General features: G+C 43.9%; 1 protein-coding gene and 1 long non-coding RNA gene across 2 annotated transcripts; one reads left to right on the top strand and one right to left on the bottom strand.

Moving 5' to 3' along the window:
* The first annotated feature begins 1,526 nt into the window (after positions 1 to 1,526).
* On the top strand, positions 1,527 to 4,609 carry LOC108448195. Its single transcript, XR_001863995.1, has 2 exons — positions 1,527 to 3,838; positions 4,211 to 4,609. It is a non-coding gene; the product is annotated as an uncharacterized LOC108448195 (long non-coding RNA).
* On the bottom strand, positions 3,985 to 20,530 carry MCM10 (minichromosome maintenance 10 replication initiation factor). Its single transcript, XM_017740402.1, has 20 exons — positions 20,394 to 20,530; positions 19,819 to 19,877; positions 18,701 to 19,021; positions 17,816 to 17,920; positions 17,103 to 17,237; positions 16,727 to 16,901; positions 15,876 to 16,041; positions 15,195 to 15,362; positions 13,703 to 13,819; positions 12,445 to 12,644; positions 11,442 to 11,542; positions 10,326 to 10,427; positions 10,118 to 10,235; positions 9,532 to 9,760; positions 8,554 to 8,713; positions 7,774 to 7,892; positions 6,778 to 6,891; positions 5,924 to 6,069; positions 5,670 to 5,712; positions 3,985 to 5,321 (listed from the first exon to the last, which is right to left on the bottom strand). Exons 2-20 carry the CDS (start codon positions 19,823 to 19,825, stop codon positions 5,238 to 5,240), a joined length of 2,610 nt encoding a protein of 869 aa, XP_017595891.1. The 5' UTR covers positions 19,826 to 19,877; positions 20,394 to 20,530; the 3' UTR covers positions 3,985 to 5,237.
* Positions 20,531 to 20,632: the final 102 nt, after the last annotated feature.

Below are 20,632 nucleotides of genomic sequence, written 5' to 3' on the forward strand. Positions count from 1 at the left end.
CTTGTGGCACCTTCTGCCCTGTTTTGTGATTCTCCCTCCTCCTGCAGCATCTCTAGGTTTTCTTGTTTGCTCATTTGTTTTTTAAACAAGGTGAGGTTTGGGCACAATTTATTGGTCCTACACCGTTGGTGCTGGAGTGAGGTGTCTGGGCTGTGGTTCCCACCTGGAGACAGACATGTCCTCGCAGCAGCCTCGGGTTTGACCACAACACCAAGAAGGCTGATAAGGGGTCGCTTAGAACAGATCCCCAGCCCTGCAATCACCCAGTGATTTCGGGTGTTTTGGTTCCTGCAAATCTTCCATGCCCTCTGTAACCCTGGCACTGATGCAGCTCCTGTGGAGAGCATGGGCCCAAGTGAATGATTTCCAGTGAGTTAGAGATCCCTCTGCTGACTTTGCTGAGCTCTGGCTCACAGCCTAGCTGGTGCTTTCCATAGGATTTTTGTGAGAACTTGGTGTATTGTCTGGTTCACAGCACAGGATTCATGGAGGGACTTCCCTGTGTGGCATCACTGGTGAAGCTAGCTTGACTGCAGAGGGAGCTGTGGCCAAAGAGAAGAGCTACACGTATCACATTCCCAGTTTCAAGACTGAATTTCTCTTCCTATAGCTAAGAAAGAAAAGGAAGTTTAGCTTTGTTTTTAAAAATTTATGTACCTCTGCCTATGGATTTAGGCTTAAAATTCCCTCTTTCAGAAGAAAAAACCCATCAAAGACCTCAGAGATCATCTAAACTCAGCAGTTGTCCCACTTGATGAGAGACTTAACATCCTCACTCCTCCCTACACCTTGTTTGGTAGCTGCTCTCTGGGGCAGGCTGTGCTTGCTCTGCTGGGCAGAACACAGTTGGATGAAGCTGGAATCTCCCAGCATGGATGTGTGTGGTGCTGCTGGATACCTCCTCTGTAGCAATAACTGAGAAATAAACTTCTAGATCCATTAGGCAGAGCTTCAGAGACAGTGAAATGCAGAAGCTGTTGACATACTTGGTTTGCTGTGTGTTTTTGTGAAGCAGCACTTATCCTATTAGAAAAGTTGCTTGAATTGAATCAAATTAAAAGCAAAATATTTGAAGTTATTTTGGTAATAATGTGTTTTAGTTTAGCCCTGGATTAGTGGGATATGTTTCTTATAGTTTGGTTTGCTGTAGATGTTCAGGTTCACGTTGGAGGTACATGTGTGCTCCTAAATTGATATTACATCTAAAACTTTCTGTCCAACTAACTTAATGTTCCTGCAGTTTAGGTTAATCATGTTAGCCATCCTTGGACTATTTTTTTTTTATAGCAGTATCCCAAGTTTAAAAAAGGAGCATGTAAAAATTAGACACCTTGCTGATTATTCGGCCATCTGCAGTTGCATGAAGCCCCAGTGTTTCAGACACTCATTTTTTTTGCCTTGACATTTCACATGTGTTGAAAACAAAGGGTTCCTGGAGCTTGGTAAAAGACAAAAAACACAGAGAAGATCTTTTGGTTAGAATTTATGTGCTATTTTCCAGACGAACAGCTCAGAAATGTGGAGAAGATCTTTTGGTTAGAATTTTTGTGCTATTTTCCAGACGAACAGCTCAGAAATGTCAGATTTAGTCTGACTCCTGACCTTGCTGACAGCGTTTGCACACTCAGCGCTTTGATGTGAAGACACTTGGAGAGGTGCCAAAGGAAGGATTTTGAATCCTGGCTTTGGCTTCTAGTACTGTAGATCAAAGTCTTACTTTATGCAAGAGAAATGGGGGGGGGGAAAGGAAGTTTAATTAACTTCATTACAGTTTTTTCAGAGTAGATTTGACTCTATAAGCGGATCTGGGATGCAGGAGATCCTTTTCCAGCAGTCATTTGTAATCAAAGTGGCAGTGAGTGATGCCCAATGTCCTCACACAGCTGTCACCTCGCCAGCTTAGAGTGCTACTACAGTGATGTGAAGAACATGATCCAAGAGCAGCTGGAGAAAGAAGTAATTGAATTTGGACATGCAAAATATAAAACAGCTTCTGCTGCAGACCTTGTGCTAATCTCAAATCACTACCTTATCTTGTAACTCACAAGTAATTTTGGCCTTCTGCTGATAAGGCTTCTTGCTACCTGCCTGTACTGGAGAAGCGCCCTTGCTCCACAGACAGCCCCTTCACATCCCTGGAAATCAGCCCAGGAGCTCTGCAAATTTCTCCTCCAGCTCTACTCATCACCATTCCCACCTCTGGGCTGCCAAAACTGATTTCATCCACGTTCTTTGCTATCTTTTCAGTGCAAATCAACCCAGGTAGGATGAGCTTGTGCCAGCAGGTATTGAGGTAGGAGAGCCTGTTATTCAATTCTTCTCTAACTGGATTTGCAAGAAGAGGACATGGTTTATAAAACACCCATCTGTGTGCCTTCTCTGCTCACCACATCAATCCAATGAGCCTTTTGGCTTATACCAAGCAGGGTTTTGTGCACTGGAGCTTGTAGTTTTTAATTTAATTTAGTGTCTGTACTTTTCTGTTTGAGACTTCGAAGAGACAGTGAATAAGTTAATGGGTGTTTTTATGGCCAAACAGATTGGCTCATACCAGGAATAAGTAGAAAACACTGCATTCAAAGATGGTGTTTTCTGGGTTTGTTGTTGTTTTGTGGGGTTTTTAAATGCAGGCTGTTTGGAAGAAATGGGCAAAGGCAGTGCAAGGAAAAAGAATCAATCTTTAAAGTGACCTCTAAAGACCAGGATGGAAAACCTGTGCCTAAGCATCAGCTTCTGAGCCAGATTCATGTGCTTTTTGCCCCCTGTGTAAGGAACTTGCCCCAAATTCTGCATTACAAAAGCATTTCATGCTAATACGAAATAGGTGCAGCAAGGCTGAACAGCTGATGGACTTCAAAGAAAACCTGACCTACAAAATCAGATTGCTACAGCTAATTTAGGTAATCAAAGATTATGATAAGTTGTGCATTACTTATTTTTTCTAGTGTCTCTCTTGATATACTTTTAGGCTGATACTCTATAATGTAAGGTTATTAATAATATAGTTAGGTAAAATCATATTAATATAAAATTCCATGTGTGATTATGTGTTTAGGATTTTTAATATCCTTTTTCTGTGCAAAATCAACCAGTGAATCAGTTTCAGTATGAGCTTACATGGGAAGTCATTGGTATAGCTGATGGAGAACACGGATTTCATTTTTGAAGTAAAGATTAAACTGTAACAAAACCAACATCAGTGGCTGCACTGGATTATTTCTGTGGTTCAAAAATTCTGTTGTGGCTTGTGTGGCTGAATAACCACAGCGAACCCTGAGAGGCCTGTGCTGGGTCTGAGGAAAACATCGGGATGCTGCAGCTGAGAGTCACCCAAAAATTCCAATAACTGCTGGGCCTGCAGGATGTTTGGGCCAAACCCATTTTGGAGACAGCTCCGGGCAAACCAGCTGCTGTGACCGTCCTGATCCCAGCTTCCCTTTTGTTAGAGCCAAGTATTCAGGAATCAGGGTAGTAGTGCAATCTCTGGCACAAGAAAGGAATCTCAAAAAATAGTGAGGCACATAACTTCCAATACATCCATCTCTCCCCCCTCCTTGTTTACTGCTAGAGCTTAAGCAAAGTGACTGGTTTGGTTTCTTTACCCTATTTTTGCATACAAGCATTGCTCTCACTCCCACAGAGATACATGTCTTACATATCCCAGTCCTGGGGACATTGATGAAAATAAAGCATTAACCCTCCTTTGACAATTTTGTTTCTGCAGAATCTCCTTTCCTTGGGCCCAAGAGACAGGAACTGGAAAAGGTGTGAAGCTTTCAACATGGTGGCTGAAGACTGATACCAACGTGGAATTTCATGGTGGTTTTGTGGACGCCAGGTGAGAAACTCCTGTGAAGTCTGAATGAGCAAAGTCTGTAAAAGCTGAAATTACAGACCACAAACCAGTCCTTTTGTGGGCAAAGAAAGATGTTGAGGAAGCAACTCATCCTCTTCTGCAGAGAAATAGCATGCAGACCCAGGGAGTGTTTTATTCTGTACTCTCTTTATTCTGAAGGAGGAATGCCACGAGATGTTGCCAAGCAATGTCACAGTTACTGATTTTGTCCCCTAGCAGTGACACCCCACTCAGCAATTGGTACCAAATGCTACAGGCCAAGTTGCACCAATAAAAGCACCAGTAAGAGATGAGGGCTGAAGAATGCTGAGGTGAATCTGTCCAGTTGCTTCAAATGATTTATTTCTCTTCCAGCCCCTCTGCAAGCAAACAAGAGGCATCGACAAGACCACTGGGACACATGAGATACTTAGTGGCACTTTGATTGAATCACTGAGGTTAGAGGGGTTTTAGGCACTTTAAAAAAATCCTGTGATCCTACTGGGCATGAGCTAGGGGCAGGTCCAGGAAAAGCTGGTTAAATGCCCCAGGCATCCCTACACAGATGTGCTTTCAGAAAAATGCCTGTATGGAGGCAGCATTTCTCAGAAGCCACCTCTTAGAAGAAGATCTCATCCTGCTTGGTCTGAGACAGCTACTGTTCCTTTTTAAAATGCCAGAAAAAGGGTAAAAGCTTCTACATGTAATCACTCAGCTCTTTAGAACCACTCACAAAATGGTGCCAGGTTCATTAAAATGTTTTTCCAAGTGGAAGCTGGAGGTCTGTAGCCACAAGAGCACTGTAGTGTGGATGGTGCTGGGAGATAGGAGCTCAGAGTTTGCAGCATAAACACAGCTGGCTTGCAGTGCCAAAGCCATGGAAGGGTTTTGTAACAGGTAAACCAAGGAAAAACTCGGGACACCTGTTTGACATCTGTTCCTAAGGCTTCAGAGTGAGTAATTTTGAAGCCAATGGAGAATGCTCTCTGCCTACAACCCTGTCACACCCCTTTTTGTCCAAGAGCTGAAGAACCTGACAGGTTGGCATGAACCCATCACAGTAAATTTTGTAAGTGCTTATGGAATCTACAGTCATTCCCATTCATGATGTTTTGTCACTTAAAAGTCTGGTGAGGTCACTCTTGTGTTGTTAGTTGGAAAGAACAGGCATGAGTGTGCATTTCACATGGAGCCTTTTTCAGTCAAATTGAAAAAAAAAAAAACCCCAAAGTTCAATATCCATGCAGTGGCCCGGTGGACACCTGGCAGATGTCCTTTCCATCAAAAACTGACTCCCCTACTGATTCATCCCTAAAACCTCAATCTTCTTGGCAGTCCAATATAAATGTGTGTTTCAGACACAGAAATCCATCCTTACGTTGTGAAAAAAATCAACTCCAGGTCACTTAAGACTATTGAGAAATTTTGGTTGTTCCTCTCCTCTTGGTAAAAGCGTTTCTCCACCAATCTTTGGACCCTTTTTCTCCTGGAAACATGAACCATGGAGAAAAGAAGTTAAACGTGTGGTAGGTGTCTCCCAAACACTTATCTGACAGAAGTTGTGGTAGGGATAAATTACCCGATAAAATATGAACAGACCCTCTAAGGATCTTGACATTCTAAATTTTTACAGCTTTGTTCAAAAGCCATTTCTCCACGATTAAATAAAAAAGTGGAAGTCCATTAAAACACAGCCTGTAGGCACCTGACAAAATACAGAGCTGCTTGGCTTTGCTGGGAGCTCATAAGGGCACAGAACCAAAGAGGGGGACAAAAGCACCACGGGAAGCAGCCGGAGTGCTGAGGTGCTCAGAAACTGCTGGCTCACACTTACCTTTAGCATCCCATCTCGCTCCCACTTGAAGAGGCCACAGTTACTGAAAGATGAAGATGGCAGGTAAGGACCACTGTGGTGTGTTTGCTGCACAGTGTGAGGGGATCCTAAAGCAGCCCCACACCCAGCCCATGCTCCTTGGCACAAGGGCTAACATTCCCCTTCTAGGGCATGGTTATGTGACTCACAACAAGTGACTTGTGAAGGGACAATACTAAAGTCCCAGTTACTGTTTCATGAGGCTCATTTCTTACCTGCAGGGCTTTTTTGGGAGCCTGTCAAGGGAAATAGCTCTACTTCCACAAGGACATTTGAAAAATCTCTTGATGGCATCATGCCAGAGGTAGTCGTGGTTATCCTGCACACAGGTCTCCAGAGGCTTGAAATAGGTGTAATTACACTGTCAGGGAGGAGAGAGAGAGCATGTAAGACCTGTTCTAAGGGCTGGCAACAGCTGAATGTTCAGAGGAAAGCATCCCTGTCCTCTCCCATTCTGAGGAGCCCAGCGGTTGGATCACAGCCCTAGACTTTGCCACTGCTCCTTCTAGTGCCATCCTCCCCTTGCCACCACCCTGTGGTCCTGCTCCCACCACTTCACAAGGCACAAGTGTACCCCTGTGCAATCCCAAAACAGGTAGGGAAGGCAGCAAGAGGGAAAGTTCAGCAGATTTGGGACAGTCATAAAGCTCCACCCATCTTCCTGATGGCAAAGTCCCTGGAAATGCAGATAGAGGATTCCCACCCACGGCTAATGTTTTCAAGGACTTTGCTTATTTTGTCACAAAATATGACGAACTAAGAGTCCTGGTACAAAGCACTTCATGGAAAAAACTGAGAAATTCAGGACAGCAATACCCACGGAACCACTGGCACAAGCACTGAGTTGAGATGTACAGCACAGCACTAAAGCCTGCCTTGCCATGTCTCAGTCACTCTGTGCACAGGCTGCTCTCAGCAACAGGCATCAGGGACAAAACTGTCTCCATCAATCCCTGCACTGGACCACAGCCAAGAGAGTGACAGATGGGAGTCTGCAGGATAGTCCAGCACCATTTTGTAGAATCCATGTTCCACTCCCCTGCTGTTACCTTGGCTCCCCTTCACTCACCGTTTTACATGTCACAACTCGGCATTTCACTGCTTTAATGTTCCTCATCTTCTCTTCCAGTTCTTCCTTTTTCACCAGTGGCTGAAAGTATTGCTCCTGCAGTTCAGCCTCAGCCTGTGGGGCACACAAAAGGGGTTGTGAGGACACAAAGAGGGGAGAAGCCACTCCATAAATGGCCTTAGGGTAAATTACCAGGCCTGTTTGAAGCAGACTCCAGTCTGGGAGCAGAGAAAGACCACATCTCTCTTGCTTCAAACAATCCGTATTGTACACGTGCTGCAGTTCACCAGCACTGAAACGAGCCACCTTTGAGATGTTTGAGTGGGAAGGTTTAACAACAGCAGGAAGTACTGAAATAAGCACATAACCCACAAGGACAGTGCAGAGAGAAGTCAGATAGGCAGATGTAATGTAATTAAAGTAATTAATGGAGTAGGTTCTTAGCCAAAATATTACTCCCCAGAAGATCTTAAAACAATTATGACTTCATGCCAATAAGCGTCCAAGACAAGCCCTATGCCATTGGAGGGTGCTGTAACCCTGGGAATGTGCTTAGCAGAGACCTCAGTGTCAGAAATTCAACCTCTCAGCTCTTCAGGGCACCTGCTGGCATTTCACAGCTGACATGAGTCACATATGAAGGTGGAAGCTGGCTTTATGTGGCCAAGTAATGAGGGACAAAATAGGCATGCATCTCATTTGATTTTAAGGCAGAGGGATTTCTTTGATTATCCACCAATCGAGGAAACGTCACTGATTCTTCCAAACACAACAGAAAAATCTGATGGCAGCTGGCAACTTGACCTTATCATGGCTATGGCAACAGTGCTGACTTGCAGGCATTGTGCCCTGTGTGCCCAGAGACACCCAGCCCTACTCCTTGGGGCAATCTGGAGCCCATGACATGTTTGGGTGCCTGCTTCTTGCTGAAATAATGAGGAGTCCAGTCAGCTCCCTAGTTCTAAGCCCTCAGTCACAGCTGGATGGAGGCCATACCTCTTTCAGGACATCTGTGTGCTTGGACTTGGCCTTCAGAATTTTCTGGAACTCTTCTGACTCCAGATAGGCCAGCTGCTGGCGCTGCTTCTTTTGGGCAGGTTCCAGTTCATCCATTTCTAGGGAGACAAAAAGGCTCAGTCCTACAAAACAAGGCTGTGATGCCTAAACTTAATCACTGCAGGAGATTTTGGAAGTCTCAGGTCTCTCAGGCAGATGTTCAGGTCAAACAGCAGCCTTTCATAGTTAGGGAACATGAAAACAAGCTCAAATATGGCTTCAGAAAAAGTGTTTTTTTAAAATAACATTGCATCTTTTCTCAAAGCACTGTACTACGAATTTTCACATTACTCCCAGGAGTGCAAGCAGTGTTCCGTCACTGACTGATGAAGAAACTTTAAAGGGAATTAAACAATTCATCCAAGATCACACAGTAAATCACCAGCAGGCAAACTCAAGTTCCCACAAAAAATTCAGATACCTTCCCTGGTGGGATTAGTTCTTGGTTTCCCTTGGTGAAGTCAGCCATGCACTGCAGATGCTCAAGTTCCAGAAGAAAGGGAACAGAGATGAGCACAGGGAGCTATCAGAGATTACATCTCACACTTTCTCCACAGGGTTAGAGATTTTTTTAGTCTTTCCAGCAAACCCTTGAAGTCCCAAACAGACCTAATTTGGCCTCGCTTTAGCACAGCAATTAAGTCCTTAACCCAGCAACTACTGCTCTGTTCAGTAGGACAGAAGCACATTTTTTCTATTCTAGAAGCTAACTGTACATACCATTGTCTGCTTCTGCACCTTGTGGCTGAGCAACATTTTTCTCAACTCTTTCAACTATTTCTAGGACATCCTCGACATCAGTCCGTTTCCTCTTGACACTGTTCGGGTCTGTTTTAGGAAGAATCTGGCCTTTTGCTCGTAGTCGCTGTATTGCAGCCAGCTAGAAAACAGGAAAGAGCAGGGGAAATGTTGGTGACCTGTCTGGCTCCCATGCTCCTACTTCCAGAAGTAGCAGAGGAAGGCTGTCAACTGGAAGAGAGAACATCCACTGGCCTGAGCATGGAGAGAAGCCCAGCTAAATTCCCAGCTCTGCCATACATCTAATTCACCACATCACCCAACCTCTTGTGACTTCCCAAATCATAAAATCATTCCTCCATGGGTGTTACCAGGCCTGGTATCTCTGCAGCTGTGCTTTATCTGTTTTTCAGAGAAATCAAATCACTTGAGATTTCCACATAAATTGCTAATAATTTGCAATGAATAGAAAATTGCTTACAACTATTCCTTCTTATACTCCCAGAATGCTAACGCTTCCTCATTCTAGCTGGAAGAGAAAAGTTTCTTTGACAAACAAATGAACATATTTTTGCCAAAAAAAGATGCATTCTGTTTTGCCTAGAAAACAAAATTATCCAGACTCATGACACAACACAGTTAAACCAGTTACTTACCTATCCATCAAACAGAAAACACCTGCAATACACTGCACTAGCAATGCCAAAGAACAGCAGAATTTAGCATTCTAGGGGTTTTCAGCACAAATCCCTTACCTCAAGGGATTGACTAAAGGCATGGACTTTGGCACTAACACAGGTTTCCTGTATGCTGGAATATAGGCCAGTGTGATCCCACAAATCACAAACTTCACTAACACCAGAACTGAGCTGGGCCATATCTGACCAAATACTCCTCTTCTACCAAACCAAATTTCCCTTAACCTCTCTTTAATACTTGAAAGATCCAAAGAGCTGGTACCTTTTTGGCTTCTGCCAAGCTGTCTAGCTTTGGCCTTGGAGGTGGAGACTTGTCAAAGAAGAGGATATCTTCTCCTTCTGAGAAGCCTCTACCTAGCTTGGGCCTTTGAGGAGTTGACATTTTTGCAGCTTTGGGAAACTCCGCCCCAGGCACTGGGGAATGGAGGGAAGTCTGTCTGGAGGAGGATGGGAGAGCAGGAGTGCTGGCTGTACCTGTGCTCTGGAGAAACCTTGTAAGACAAGAATAATTCATTCAATTAGGGACACAAGTCAGAGAAAGAAAGGTTTAAGAAACAAATATGAGGGGATGCAGGCTATGATTTTTCACTATTTGGCCTTTAATTACTACAAGAAACATACAGCAATTTGGGCATTCAGGAAAGGAAAACAAGACTGGTAAGAAGTCACTGGGTTGCTGAAATCAAGAGTGACTTGAAGAAGTCACCAGAAGGAGTGACTTTGACCAATTGTTGTCAAAGCCCAAATCAGAGAGGCATCACACAAAGCTGGGAAGTAAGAAGTGAAAACACAGTTATCCTTAGGGCTACAATAACAGAACCCTTCCTGTGCAAGCCAGTGTGTCTTACCGCCTCTGAATCTCTTCAGATCTCTTTTTTCTGGCCTCCAGCAACTTCTGTTTCTGTTGCTTGAGCAATGCTGAAGCAGAGATAGACTGGAAATTGGCCCCTTGCTTCTTTTCAGTATCTGGGAAAAAAGAACAAACCAAAATAAAAAGCCACTTTTTTCAGAAGGAGGTAGAGTGAGTGGGTCTTCCTTTAGGCAAAAGGACAATACCTGTTTTGGTCCAGTGTTTGTAGAGGTTTCGTGCTCCAAAAGTTGGCTGTGCCAGCAGTTCCCTGAATTCTTCAGAACACTGCATGGGTCTCTTTGCTGCACCTGAGTGGAAGAGGCAGAAATACAACATGTTTGGAGTGAGGAAGAGAAGCAGGCCTGGCTTTAGAGATGTAGAATTTTCTAAGTTGGAAGAAACGGTTGCAGGTCACCTGAGCATTCTCAAAGCAAGACCAACCTTTACATTATATTTGGTTGCCCAAGGTCTTGTCCTTTGTCACAGACATTTCTACCCCTTCAGAAACTTCATCACTCAGTTCCTCATCAGCCTTGGCTGTCTGTGTTACTCCCACCATTCCCATTTTTAGGATGCTTTACAGTCCTGAAGCCTCCACACTTCATCCCTGGAGAATTAAGAGCAGCTAAAAGCTGCTATGGACATATACTATGTTGTCTGAAATGGAGGCAACTGATGGAACTGGAAGATGTAAGTAAGACACTTAAGTGGCATTTAGAACACAGTTTGAATAATCTGTCACCTGCTCTCCAAGGAGCACAAAGGTGTAATATTAAGTGCTTTACAGAAATAAAACAGAGGCAAAGAAGACTAGTGACATCCCAGGGACTACAAAAGGAACATGCTTGGACACAAAAGAAAAGCACTAGAAACAGGGTGGGTTGTCAGGAGGTCCCCTGCATTGCAGACCTGACTGATTTATACTTAGTATTCCTTAGCAGCTTTCAAGGTTGACAGAACTAATTTATTTTAATCAAATAAAATAAGTATTCTGGTTCCAAGTTCTTAAAACCTCCAATTCCCATTAATCTGGCAAAGATCTTCTGTCACTGTCCAAATACAGAACAGGAGACTTAATTTAGGGGCACTGATGAAAAAAAAGATGCATGGAGCTACACAGTTGCTTAGTTACATTTGCCTTGAAACTGTGATCTCAAGAGGGAAGAGGAGTTTTGACCAACTGAGAAAGCTGCCTGCAAATGACCACTTCTGCAGCAAAGTGACTGCCAGGTTCATTCAGTGAGTAGAAGGCCCTGGGACACCTCTAGACATCGAGCTGGAAACATCTAAAGAGTGAAGAGACTACTTGGGTAATTGGGTACCAATTTTCTGCCTGGTTTCCTGGACAATTGCATCAGTTCCTCTCACGACCAGGTTGGAGAGAGTGGTTTGAATCTTCCTTTTCGGCACAGCAGCTGCTGCACTAGAAAGAGGAAACAAATCCAGAATATCAGAGTATTCCCATGCTTGGAGCAAGGAGAGGAAGCCTTTATACCAGCCCAGTGCTACAACAAAACTCCAGCCACCCCAAAGGGCCATCTGTCTGCTTTTGGGAAGGATGAGAATCTAAACCTAAATTCCAGCATAATGTTTAGGATCTCCCATTTCTCGCTTTGTTGAGATATGTATTTCCTATGCATTAAAGGAAAACTAAACATAGATTACAACTTTGTTCACAGGTAGTTCCAGGATTGGAATTGCTTCATTACTGGGGAGTCACACCACGTATCAATCAGAGGGCACTGGTAAAGGAATAAAAGCTGTGTCCAAGCACAGCTGGATCCAGCTGTGACTCATCTTTGCACAGCAGTCTTCATGGGATTTGGATAAAGGACCTATGAGATGCATACTGATCTTGGTCACTCCTGTTTCCTCATTAACCCATAGTGACACTATTGTTTCAGCCAAGGAAGACATGAGGAAATACAGAATACACTGATTCTGGGATTAAATGCAGTGAGCCATAACAAAATACAGTTACAATCTTGGAGACTTGAATGCTTGGGATCTCATGATCTCAAAGTTTATTAATCTACTGAAACACAAAGCTCCCTGGCTTCACACCACAGTAATATGGTAGAGGTAAAAACACTCCTTACCACATCTTACTACCAACTTAAAATTTTCCTATCAAACAGCAGCTCTGTTACCCCATGTGGACAGTAGGATCATGCCAAAGGTGGGGCATTTATTTCTACTTGGTGAATGTAGTCAAGGCAAAGGGTTCTCTAACTGAATAGACTCCCTTAGCTACAGCTTCAGGCTCCCTTGCACACGTAAGGGAAATTCTGTTCAAAAGCAAGGGAAATAAATGGTTTATCTTACACTGAGGCTGCATATGCTGCTGAAGAGACTCCTCCATAGTAAAACCCGTCCTGACACAGCCTCTCCTTCAAAGTGGGATTTTTCCGACCGAATTTTTTAGGAATGCGGCCACCAGAAAAGGTGGACTGCAGCTCTGCCCGCTTCGAGCTGAGCTTCTTGTACTGGGATTGTATGTGATACTGACAATATTCACAGTCATTCTGAAAAGAAATGGGAGAAGCCTGTTACAGAACACCAGCAATTACAATTTACTTCATTCCTCTCACCCACATGCATCCTTCTACAGCTAAACTGAAGTAACATCTCTACTGTGGTACTCCAGCATTTGGCCAACTAAGCAAAAATATGCCCACACTTGAGCAATCAAAAAAAAAAGCTAAAACTGCCTATACTAATCACTGGAAACAACCTTGTGCATCCAAGAATTTTAAGGCTATTCCTTGAAGTCATCTCATATCCCACCCAGGACCTCTTGCCCACATTCTGTATTCTTGACTGTACTCAATTTTATGTACTGTATGCAGAGCCTCCTCCTGGACTGGGTCTGCAAGCACAGCCTTGACTGGCTACAGGTACCTTCTGTATTTGTCTTCCTCCCACTTCACACACTTTCAGCTCCTCGCCAGTTCTTCATTCCTTCATTTTTTCTCCTCCTTCTAAGTGATACCCTACTAACTACAACCCTTCTGACTGAGACAGGGTTCCTTTCAGGTATGACAGCATCACCATAGCCATGAAGTAACGTAATCCACAAGTCCTTTAAACTAGTACAAGTTAGTAATGTCCTAAAAGAAGGATCCCGACACCTTTTTCTCTCATCTCCAGTGCCCCACATTCAGGAACAAGTATTCTAAACAGCTTGCAGGCACACTAGACCAGGGAGCTCATTGGGTTAAAACCATTCCAAAAAACAGCCATTCCCCCCCAAAAAATCTCCTGGTTTTTTTCTCTGGATGAGTTCTCTAGTGCAGTGCATGGAAGCTTGCACTGGAGCAAAGGAGAGCGAAAGGGTGTGGCAATCATGGGTCAAGGCCATCTCCTTTCACTGCAGCACCAGCCTTGGATTTAGGGAAATCCCCTGTTGCTGCACAGTGACAGCACAGAAACAGCTCCTCTGGGTTTCATTTCTCACTTTCTCCACCCACTTTAGTTTAGTGGCAAGTCAAGACCCAGAAACAAAAGTCAGAGTATCAGTACAAAATCAGCAGCCAGATTTTCACCAACGGTTTAGGAATGCCCTGACTACTGAGATACAAACCAGATTCACAATCTGTGCACAAGGATCACCATTCTTCTTCCTGGCTTTGCAGGTACCCATATCCAGAGCTTCTCCCATGAGGAGGATCTTCTGGGGATGGTCAACAGACAAACACACCTAGACAGAAATCAGAACACACCTTAAGGCCTGGATGGGCCTCTTTCTAGATGTCACTGGTATGTCTGATCTGATTCAGTACCTCTGGTACTAACAGCATAGTCTTAAAATGCAGGCCTAGCTTAAGAAAGCCACATGTCCTATTCAGATTGAGAAATGGCTCAGTTAAAAAGAAAAAAGTGAATTTATTTCTCACAAAGAGATGAAAGACATTTGAGTTCTATGCTCAGAGCCTCAGGAAACCAAAAAACACCTAAGGCAGATCTAATTCTGCTGTAAATGGTCCTGTACAGCTGCTTGGCTCTGATGCCATCATGACCTCCACATCCAGCAGGGGATGGGAGGAAGAGCTGTAACAGGACTCTGTCCCTCTCCAAATGTCTTGGTGCAGTCAAAACTGAGTCCTGTGCAAGAAGAGCATCTGCTTCACACAACCAAATACACCAGGAACCATGTCTATAGCCAAGGGACAATTTCAGAAGTCAGTTTTAATGTAGTAATAAATGTGAACATTTTAGCTAAGAAGAGCCATTCTTGACAGTTAAACTCAGCCCTCCTATTAAATGTGGTTTGCCTTTCTGCTCACCAACGGGACTATCCACTGCTTATTCATGCTAATTTAAGCAATTACATAGCTTAAAAGACAATTAATGAGATCCTTAATTTTTCTATTTGGAGAATTTAAAATGCAGAACACTACACGATCAGCTACTAGCCTGAAACTCCCCTTGAAAGAAGTAACTGGAAACAGGTTCCATTCCAGTGCAATTAAAAATATATTAATTTATTAGCAAAATGAAGGTGTCTTAAATGTTTTGATGCAGAGAAGTAATTCATCATGTTCTGCATTTATAAATAATTAAACAAGTGAACTACTATGTATCAACCAACATATATTTACATAATACATTATTTGTTTAAGAAATCAAATATTGCTGCTTCTCAGTTGTGATTTTTGAAGCAGAAGCATTTTGCAATTGTATCTCATGCTTGAATTAGAAGGGAGAAATGAGCTTCTCCACATTTTTCAGCTTTGAAAGACCTCTAGCCTGAAATAGGGGTTGCACTGAAGTAGCTGAATAAACTGAAATGAAAATACACTCCCTGCATTTGTGGAGGAGCCAAGTGCTACCTGGAGCAGGTTAAACACTGGAATAAACTCTGTGTTTAAATGCTTAATAGGACTTCTTGAAGTTCAGTTTTCCAGGAGGCCAGGAGCAAATACACACCATGCAACTACCTGAATGCAATTCAAACTGTTGGGCAGACTGCTGCAATTTCAACCTTAAGATGTGTTATAAAGCTAAATCTCAGCTAAACAAGGAAAGGTTCAGCTATAGGTTTTTATCTACAGCTGAATGAAAAATCCTCTCACCTCGTCTGAGCCTTCTTTAGGTTTCATAGGGTTGGCATTGAGCAGGCCAATGACTGTGCCTTGGTCGGTCTTCCAGTGCTCCTTGTGGACTTCACCAAACAGGAAAAGAGAGACGCACTCATTGAGGTCCCGCAGGTCGTTCAGCCGCCAGATGCTGAAGGTCCTGCCCTGGAACAGACATTCCCTTTCCTTTCAGCTTTGCTGCAGTGACACTGACCGCATCCTCTCTGGTTGTTTCTTTCGAGGAACTATTCTGATTTCACCCCCTTCAAGGTATATTGATTTAGAAAAACACACTTTGTAACCTCAGTAGAGGTTAGATACAGTATCTCCACCCCATGCTGCCGGCCCTGGGGTTCTTAAAGGCCAAAACAGCACAACAGTACTGCTACCACCAAATTTTCTGGCATTAAAGCTGGGCAGCACACTTGCTTGTTGAATAGAAGTTTTCACCCCACTGAACGCACAAAACCACAGCACATCCAGATCTGTTTCATCAATGACTTTCTATAGGACACGTACAATACTAGATGAAACCAGACAAGCCAAGATCTTTAATAAAGAAGTTTTTCATTAACTACATGAAGCTGGCTGATTAAGTTGAAGACCTAGGAAAGTTTCTCAGGCAAGACCACTAGCAATTCACTCGAACTGAGCAAGGGATACAATGAAGTTACTTACATTATTTGCGCTCTGAGGAGTGACCTTCTTCACTATGACTCCAAATGTTACCCAGTCTATTTCCTCCAGATTTTCAGTAGCAAGTTTGTTCTTCAGCTGAGACAGTCGGATGAGCTTCCTGTTAGCCATTTTCCTGTCCATTTCGGCTGAAGACACCCGGGGTTTTCTAGATCCAGTGAAAGCAGGTAAAAGAGAACACATCCATAGACACAAATGGACAATCAAAACCAACCAGCACTTTCGTGGGGACACTGCATCTTGCTGCAAAACACCTCTGTGCCTTACTTCACCCTGAGGTCACTTGAAACAAAACCCCCCATATGAGAAAGCTACTGATGACACTGGTTTTTGTCCAAAGAGCTGCACTGCAACTCAGCTCCAAGCCTGCATTAACTCTGCTCATTTCAGACTAACCAAGAATGGCTGACTGAGCTGGGAATACAGTACAGGTTCTGGTGAGGACACTGTGAGGATTCAGAGTCCTCTTGTGGCCACACTGAGTATAGGGATGGTGAGTGGCTCCTGAGGCTTCTGTGTGGAGCAAAAACTGTCTCAACTGGAGCTCAGCTGGGCTTTGCACATAGCTACTGCTTCCCTGCTCCACCACTGAGGATATCCCAGAGAAGGCAGCGCTAATAAAATTAGAGCTTTTGTTAGAAAAGAGCAGAGGTGAAAAGCCAAAAGTCAGTGTTACCTAATTACTGATCAACCAGCCATTGCTGTGGCTTTGTGTTACATCCCCTGATGACAAGTGACTAATCTGACATGGTCAAACCACACATATACATTGTGTTTTCTCTGCCATTACTGGAGGGGTTGTCCCCAGACAGAGTTCAGAGTGGGCTGCTGACCTTAATCTCAGTCCTGAGAAGGCTTCCACAGACACTGGCTGAGTGGTTACACTGGAGCATGCAGGCACAAGAGAAATCTTCTCTCTGGTCACCTTACTGGGTGTGTTCCCTACAGCAGACTGGAGAGGCTGGAACGCCAGACCGAGGATTTGCCGTGGAGGAGGAATCTTGTTCTCTTTAGCAGAAAAAGAAAAGGGTATAGTTCCCATTACAAAGAATACAATAATTAATAAGATCTCTGCCACTGTGATCAGACCACTCCTGGTGTACTGAGTAGTATAACACTGTCCTGGATGTGTCCACACCACTGCTGGGAACTATAAGCTTTTGACAGAAGCTTGGTGTGTTTCAGTGAAAGGCAGACTGAAAATGGTACCTGCTGAGGATGCTTTTGATTTCTGCATTCCTTGCTTGGCTGGCAGTAAAGGATTGCCCAGCTGGGCTGAGAAGCTTGGTGACTCTTGCAGCTTCTGAACTTTCCTTTCCTTTAAGAGTGGACAGAGAGATTTACCTGGCCAAGGAAACAAAAAACTGTGAGACCTCGGGATCCGGACTCAGACTAAGTACTGCTCCAAACTATGTAATTCCTCAATAACAAGTCTAAGTCAGTGCCCCACATGGAAACCCTTCAGCCAAGTTGTCAGCTGGAATGCAACAGCTGAAAACGCCCCAAAGACTCTTCCCCATGACAATTTAAAACTTCAGATGTCACTGCAACATCACAGCTGTGGAAAGTAGAAACATCCCTCTGCTTTGCAATTTTTCCATAAAGTTTCATTACTACATCCAACATGCTAGAGCAACAAACACAGCTGCATATACTGGGTGTATCAACATCTGCCAGTAAGAAGGGACACTCCAGAAGAGTCTGGAGCACTTAGTCATGAAAGCTGTCCAGTGTAAAATTAATCCATGATACAGAGACCCAAACTGATTTAATCTGTAGCTGTAAGAAACAACCTGCGTGGGAATGCACAGATCACCAGTCCTCCTTGCTACTTAGTGCCCACTTCAGGATTATTTTGTCCTGCCTATAAATTCATGTTGGTAAGCCAATAAATCATAAATCCATTTAATTAGTCTCATTACCAGGGGTTTTCTTCTCAGGGCCTGAACTGGATTGCTGCCCAAGAGCAGTCTTCTGCAACTGCTCCTGTAATGTCTTCATCTGTTCTTGCAATTTTCTCAGCTCAGCTAGGAATGAAAGGAGAAGAAAAAGGATAATAATGAAGACAGCAGGAAGCCATTGCAAATAGGGATTTATGAGATCCCTGGAAGTCTGGCAGTTTTACTGCATCATGGAAACTTAGAAAATGAAGACTTGAGTCGCAATGCAGATTTACTTGATTCTACACAGTGAAGGCAAAGTTTTCCATACAGCCTGGAGCTGGCTCCTCTCATAAAAATATTTTACTTAATTGTGGTATGTTCCTTCCCATGTTGAATAGAACTTTCCTACTCACCATAAGACAATTTAAATGGCTGTTGATTGCACTCCTTAGAATAAATAAGTGCTTCTGATATAATCAAATACACAGCCTGGACACAGGAACGCTGTGGCCAGCTCTGCTTCCACACTGAATGGTATGGCAGAACCTCCTGTCAATAAGCCCTGAGGGGGAAGGGACTGGTGTGCTGGTGAAAGATGCCAGGATGATATCTGATGCCCTAAACACTGAGCCAACATCACTCTTCATCAGACAATGTACAGGTACACAGGCAACCTTCCCCATCCTGCTCAGCACAGCTATGTTAGTCTCCCTGGCTTACTAAAGTTCTCTCTTTCTTTTGGTAAAACAAGTTTGGTGAGTTTGGCCACTGAGCATTGAAAACTGAACTTAGAAACTTTCACAATGCCTTTAGTATTTCCTCTCCAGACATCATCAAGAAGCAGCAGGCCCTACCTCCTGCCTGTTAGCTCTCTAGAGACAGATTATATCCAATAAAACAGATCAAACATGCTGTTACAGAAACCTTGCAATTCTTCATTGGTTTTTTCCTTCGCCTGACTGGGAGCTGAAGTGGGGACAGTTTTCTCTGCCTCCTCCTCTTCCAGCAGGTCATCTACATCTCCAAACAGCGTAGCCAGGTTCTCCTTCTGCTCATCAATCATGCTGTCCTCAGCATCAACCTCCTCAGTGTACGACGCATCATCTTCTGCATCAAAGAGCTCATCATATTCATCTGGTTCTCCCCCCTCATCCTTTGGAGCATCTTCCTCCTCAGGGGAATTCCTCTCCTCAGTTGCTTCATTTTCTTCCAGGAGGGAAGCCAACAAATCCAAGTCATCATCAGCTAAAGCAAAAATTAAACTCAGAGTTATTTCTGTCCAGTTAGAGGAAAGCTCCCAAGGAATAAAACATCCAAGACACCCTGATTCCAAGCTAATGACAACTGAAATCAGAGCAGCAAGTGGCATTTAAAAAAACCACTTCAGCTTTAGCTAAAGGCAGCTAGAGCAGATTCTGATGTGAGGTCAGATGGAAATGTGGTTGCTCTCAGGTTGTGACACAAGCTGGCAAGTCAGCAGAAAACTTGCCAGCTACTCAGCACTGGCTTTCCCTCCTTTTTCCTCCTGGCAGCTCCTTGAACAGCAGTTGGTGTTACACAGAAAAGCCTGGAGCCTGTTAAAGATGTAGCCAACAGAGACACCCATGTGGCTTTTGCCAATGGAAAGAGAAGAGGGAGATGCAAGGCAGGTAACAAAGTATATTCTCAGATATGGTTTGCTCATGGAAAAACACGGAGAACAAAGAAATAGGGACAAAGGGACAAATAATAGAGGAAAACAAGTACAGAGAGAGGAATGGGGCAGACATAACAAAACTGAAATTCTGAACAAACCAAGAAAGTGATTTAGCCCTTTCTACTGAGGAAAACACCGAACCAGGGAAGGCACAGAGCAGCTTCACAGGAAAGTGACGAGAAGGAAGACAAAAGGCAATCTCAAAGGACTGTGCAAATAAACTCAGTGGAATGTAAATTCTTTTGCTAAAAGCCTTACCAGGTTTTCTGAACACTTGAGCTTATTAACTAACATGCTGACAAGAAGACAAGCTTCCTACTGAAAGTAAGAGAATTTTCTCCCTTACCGTCCATGGTTTCACCAGAATGGCTCCTGCAAGAGCCCCTCAAGGCAAAATATCCTCTGCTGTGGGGAGAACAAAAGTGATACTGTTAAAGTACATATAAGTCGTCTAGAAATATAAATTGTGTTCAGGCTCCTTATTTGACAACTTGCAGTCCACCAGCTTGGTTTTGCTTACAGCTGCAGATGAGGACTCCACTAAATTTAAAACCTTCGCATATGTTTTCTACATCAAAAGTCTGACCCATGCTAAACTCGCTGCAGCATAAGGACACTACTTTTAGAAAAAAGCCCATTACAGACACAGAATTTAAGAAATGCCTACCATGTTCTCATGGAAATAACCATTTCCACCTCACCATCCTGCCCCATAATTACAATTTAACTAGTTACTAAAGTCTAACAGTTGTTACTCTCAAAAGTGTACATTCTGCGTTTCTCACAGCTTCTCCATTTCATGGAGATGGCCCTGTGAAAAACAATCCGCACGGGCGGATATGAATGGCCCAGGGAAACTTGGATAAGAAAGATGGGATATCCACTGAGGCCAAATGAGTCACAAACTCTAACTGTGCTTACACGTCTCCCTGCTGCAGAGACTTTTGTTTCGCCCATAAACTCCACTTTTGGTAGTTCTCTCTTTCTCCAGAACATTCATTCTCAGCAAAACTGCAGAATTCGCACGAGCAGGCAAGGCCAGTGACCACCGCGGACCCCGCGCTTTTTCCCCTCAAGGTTCCTCTCTCCGTTCGCCGCCTCCGCCACCCAGTGGAACCCTGACCACCCCCGGGGCTCCCTCCCCCGCGGCCCCCCGCCCC

This window comes from Corvus brachyrhynchos, unplaced genomic scaffold, assembly GCF_000691975.1.
Source record: "Corvus brachyrhynchos isolate BGI_N302 unplaced genomic scaffold, ASM69197v1 scaffold307, whole genome shotgun sequence".
Taxonomy (NCBI): Eukaryota; Metazoa; Chordata; class Aves; order Passeriformes; family Corvidae; genus Corvus; species Corvus brachyrhynchos.

Bases quoted from the DNA above. Each gene is read 5' to 3' on its own strand.
- MCM10 (XM_017740402.1), bottom strand. The intron at 17,238-17,815 runs GTAATGAGACTA...TTCCTTGGCCAG, and splicing joins CCCTGAGAAGAAAACCCCTG to GTAAATCTCTCTGTCCACTC. The intron at 10,236-10,325 runs GTATTGTCCTTT...CTTTTTTCCCAG, and splicing joins CAAACACTGGACCAAAACAG to ATACTGAAAAGAAGCAAGGG.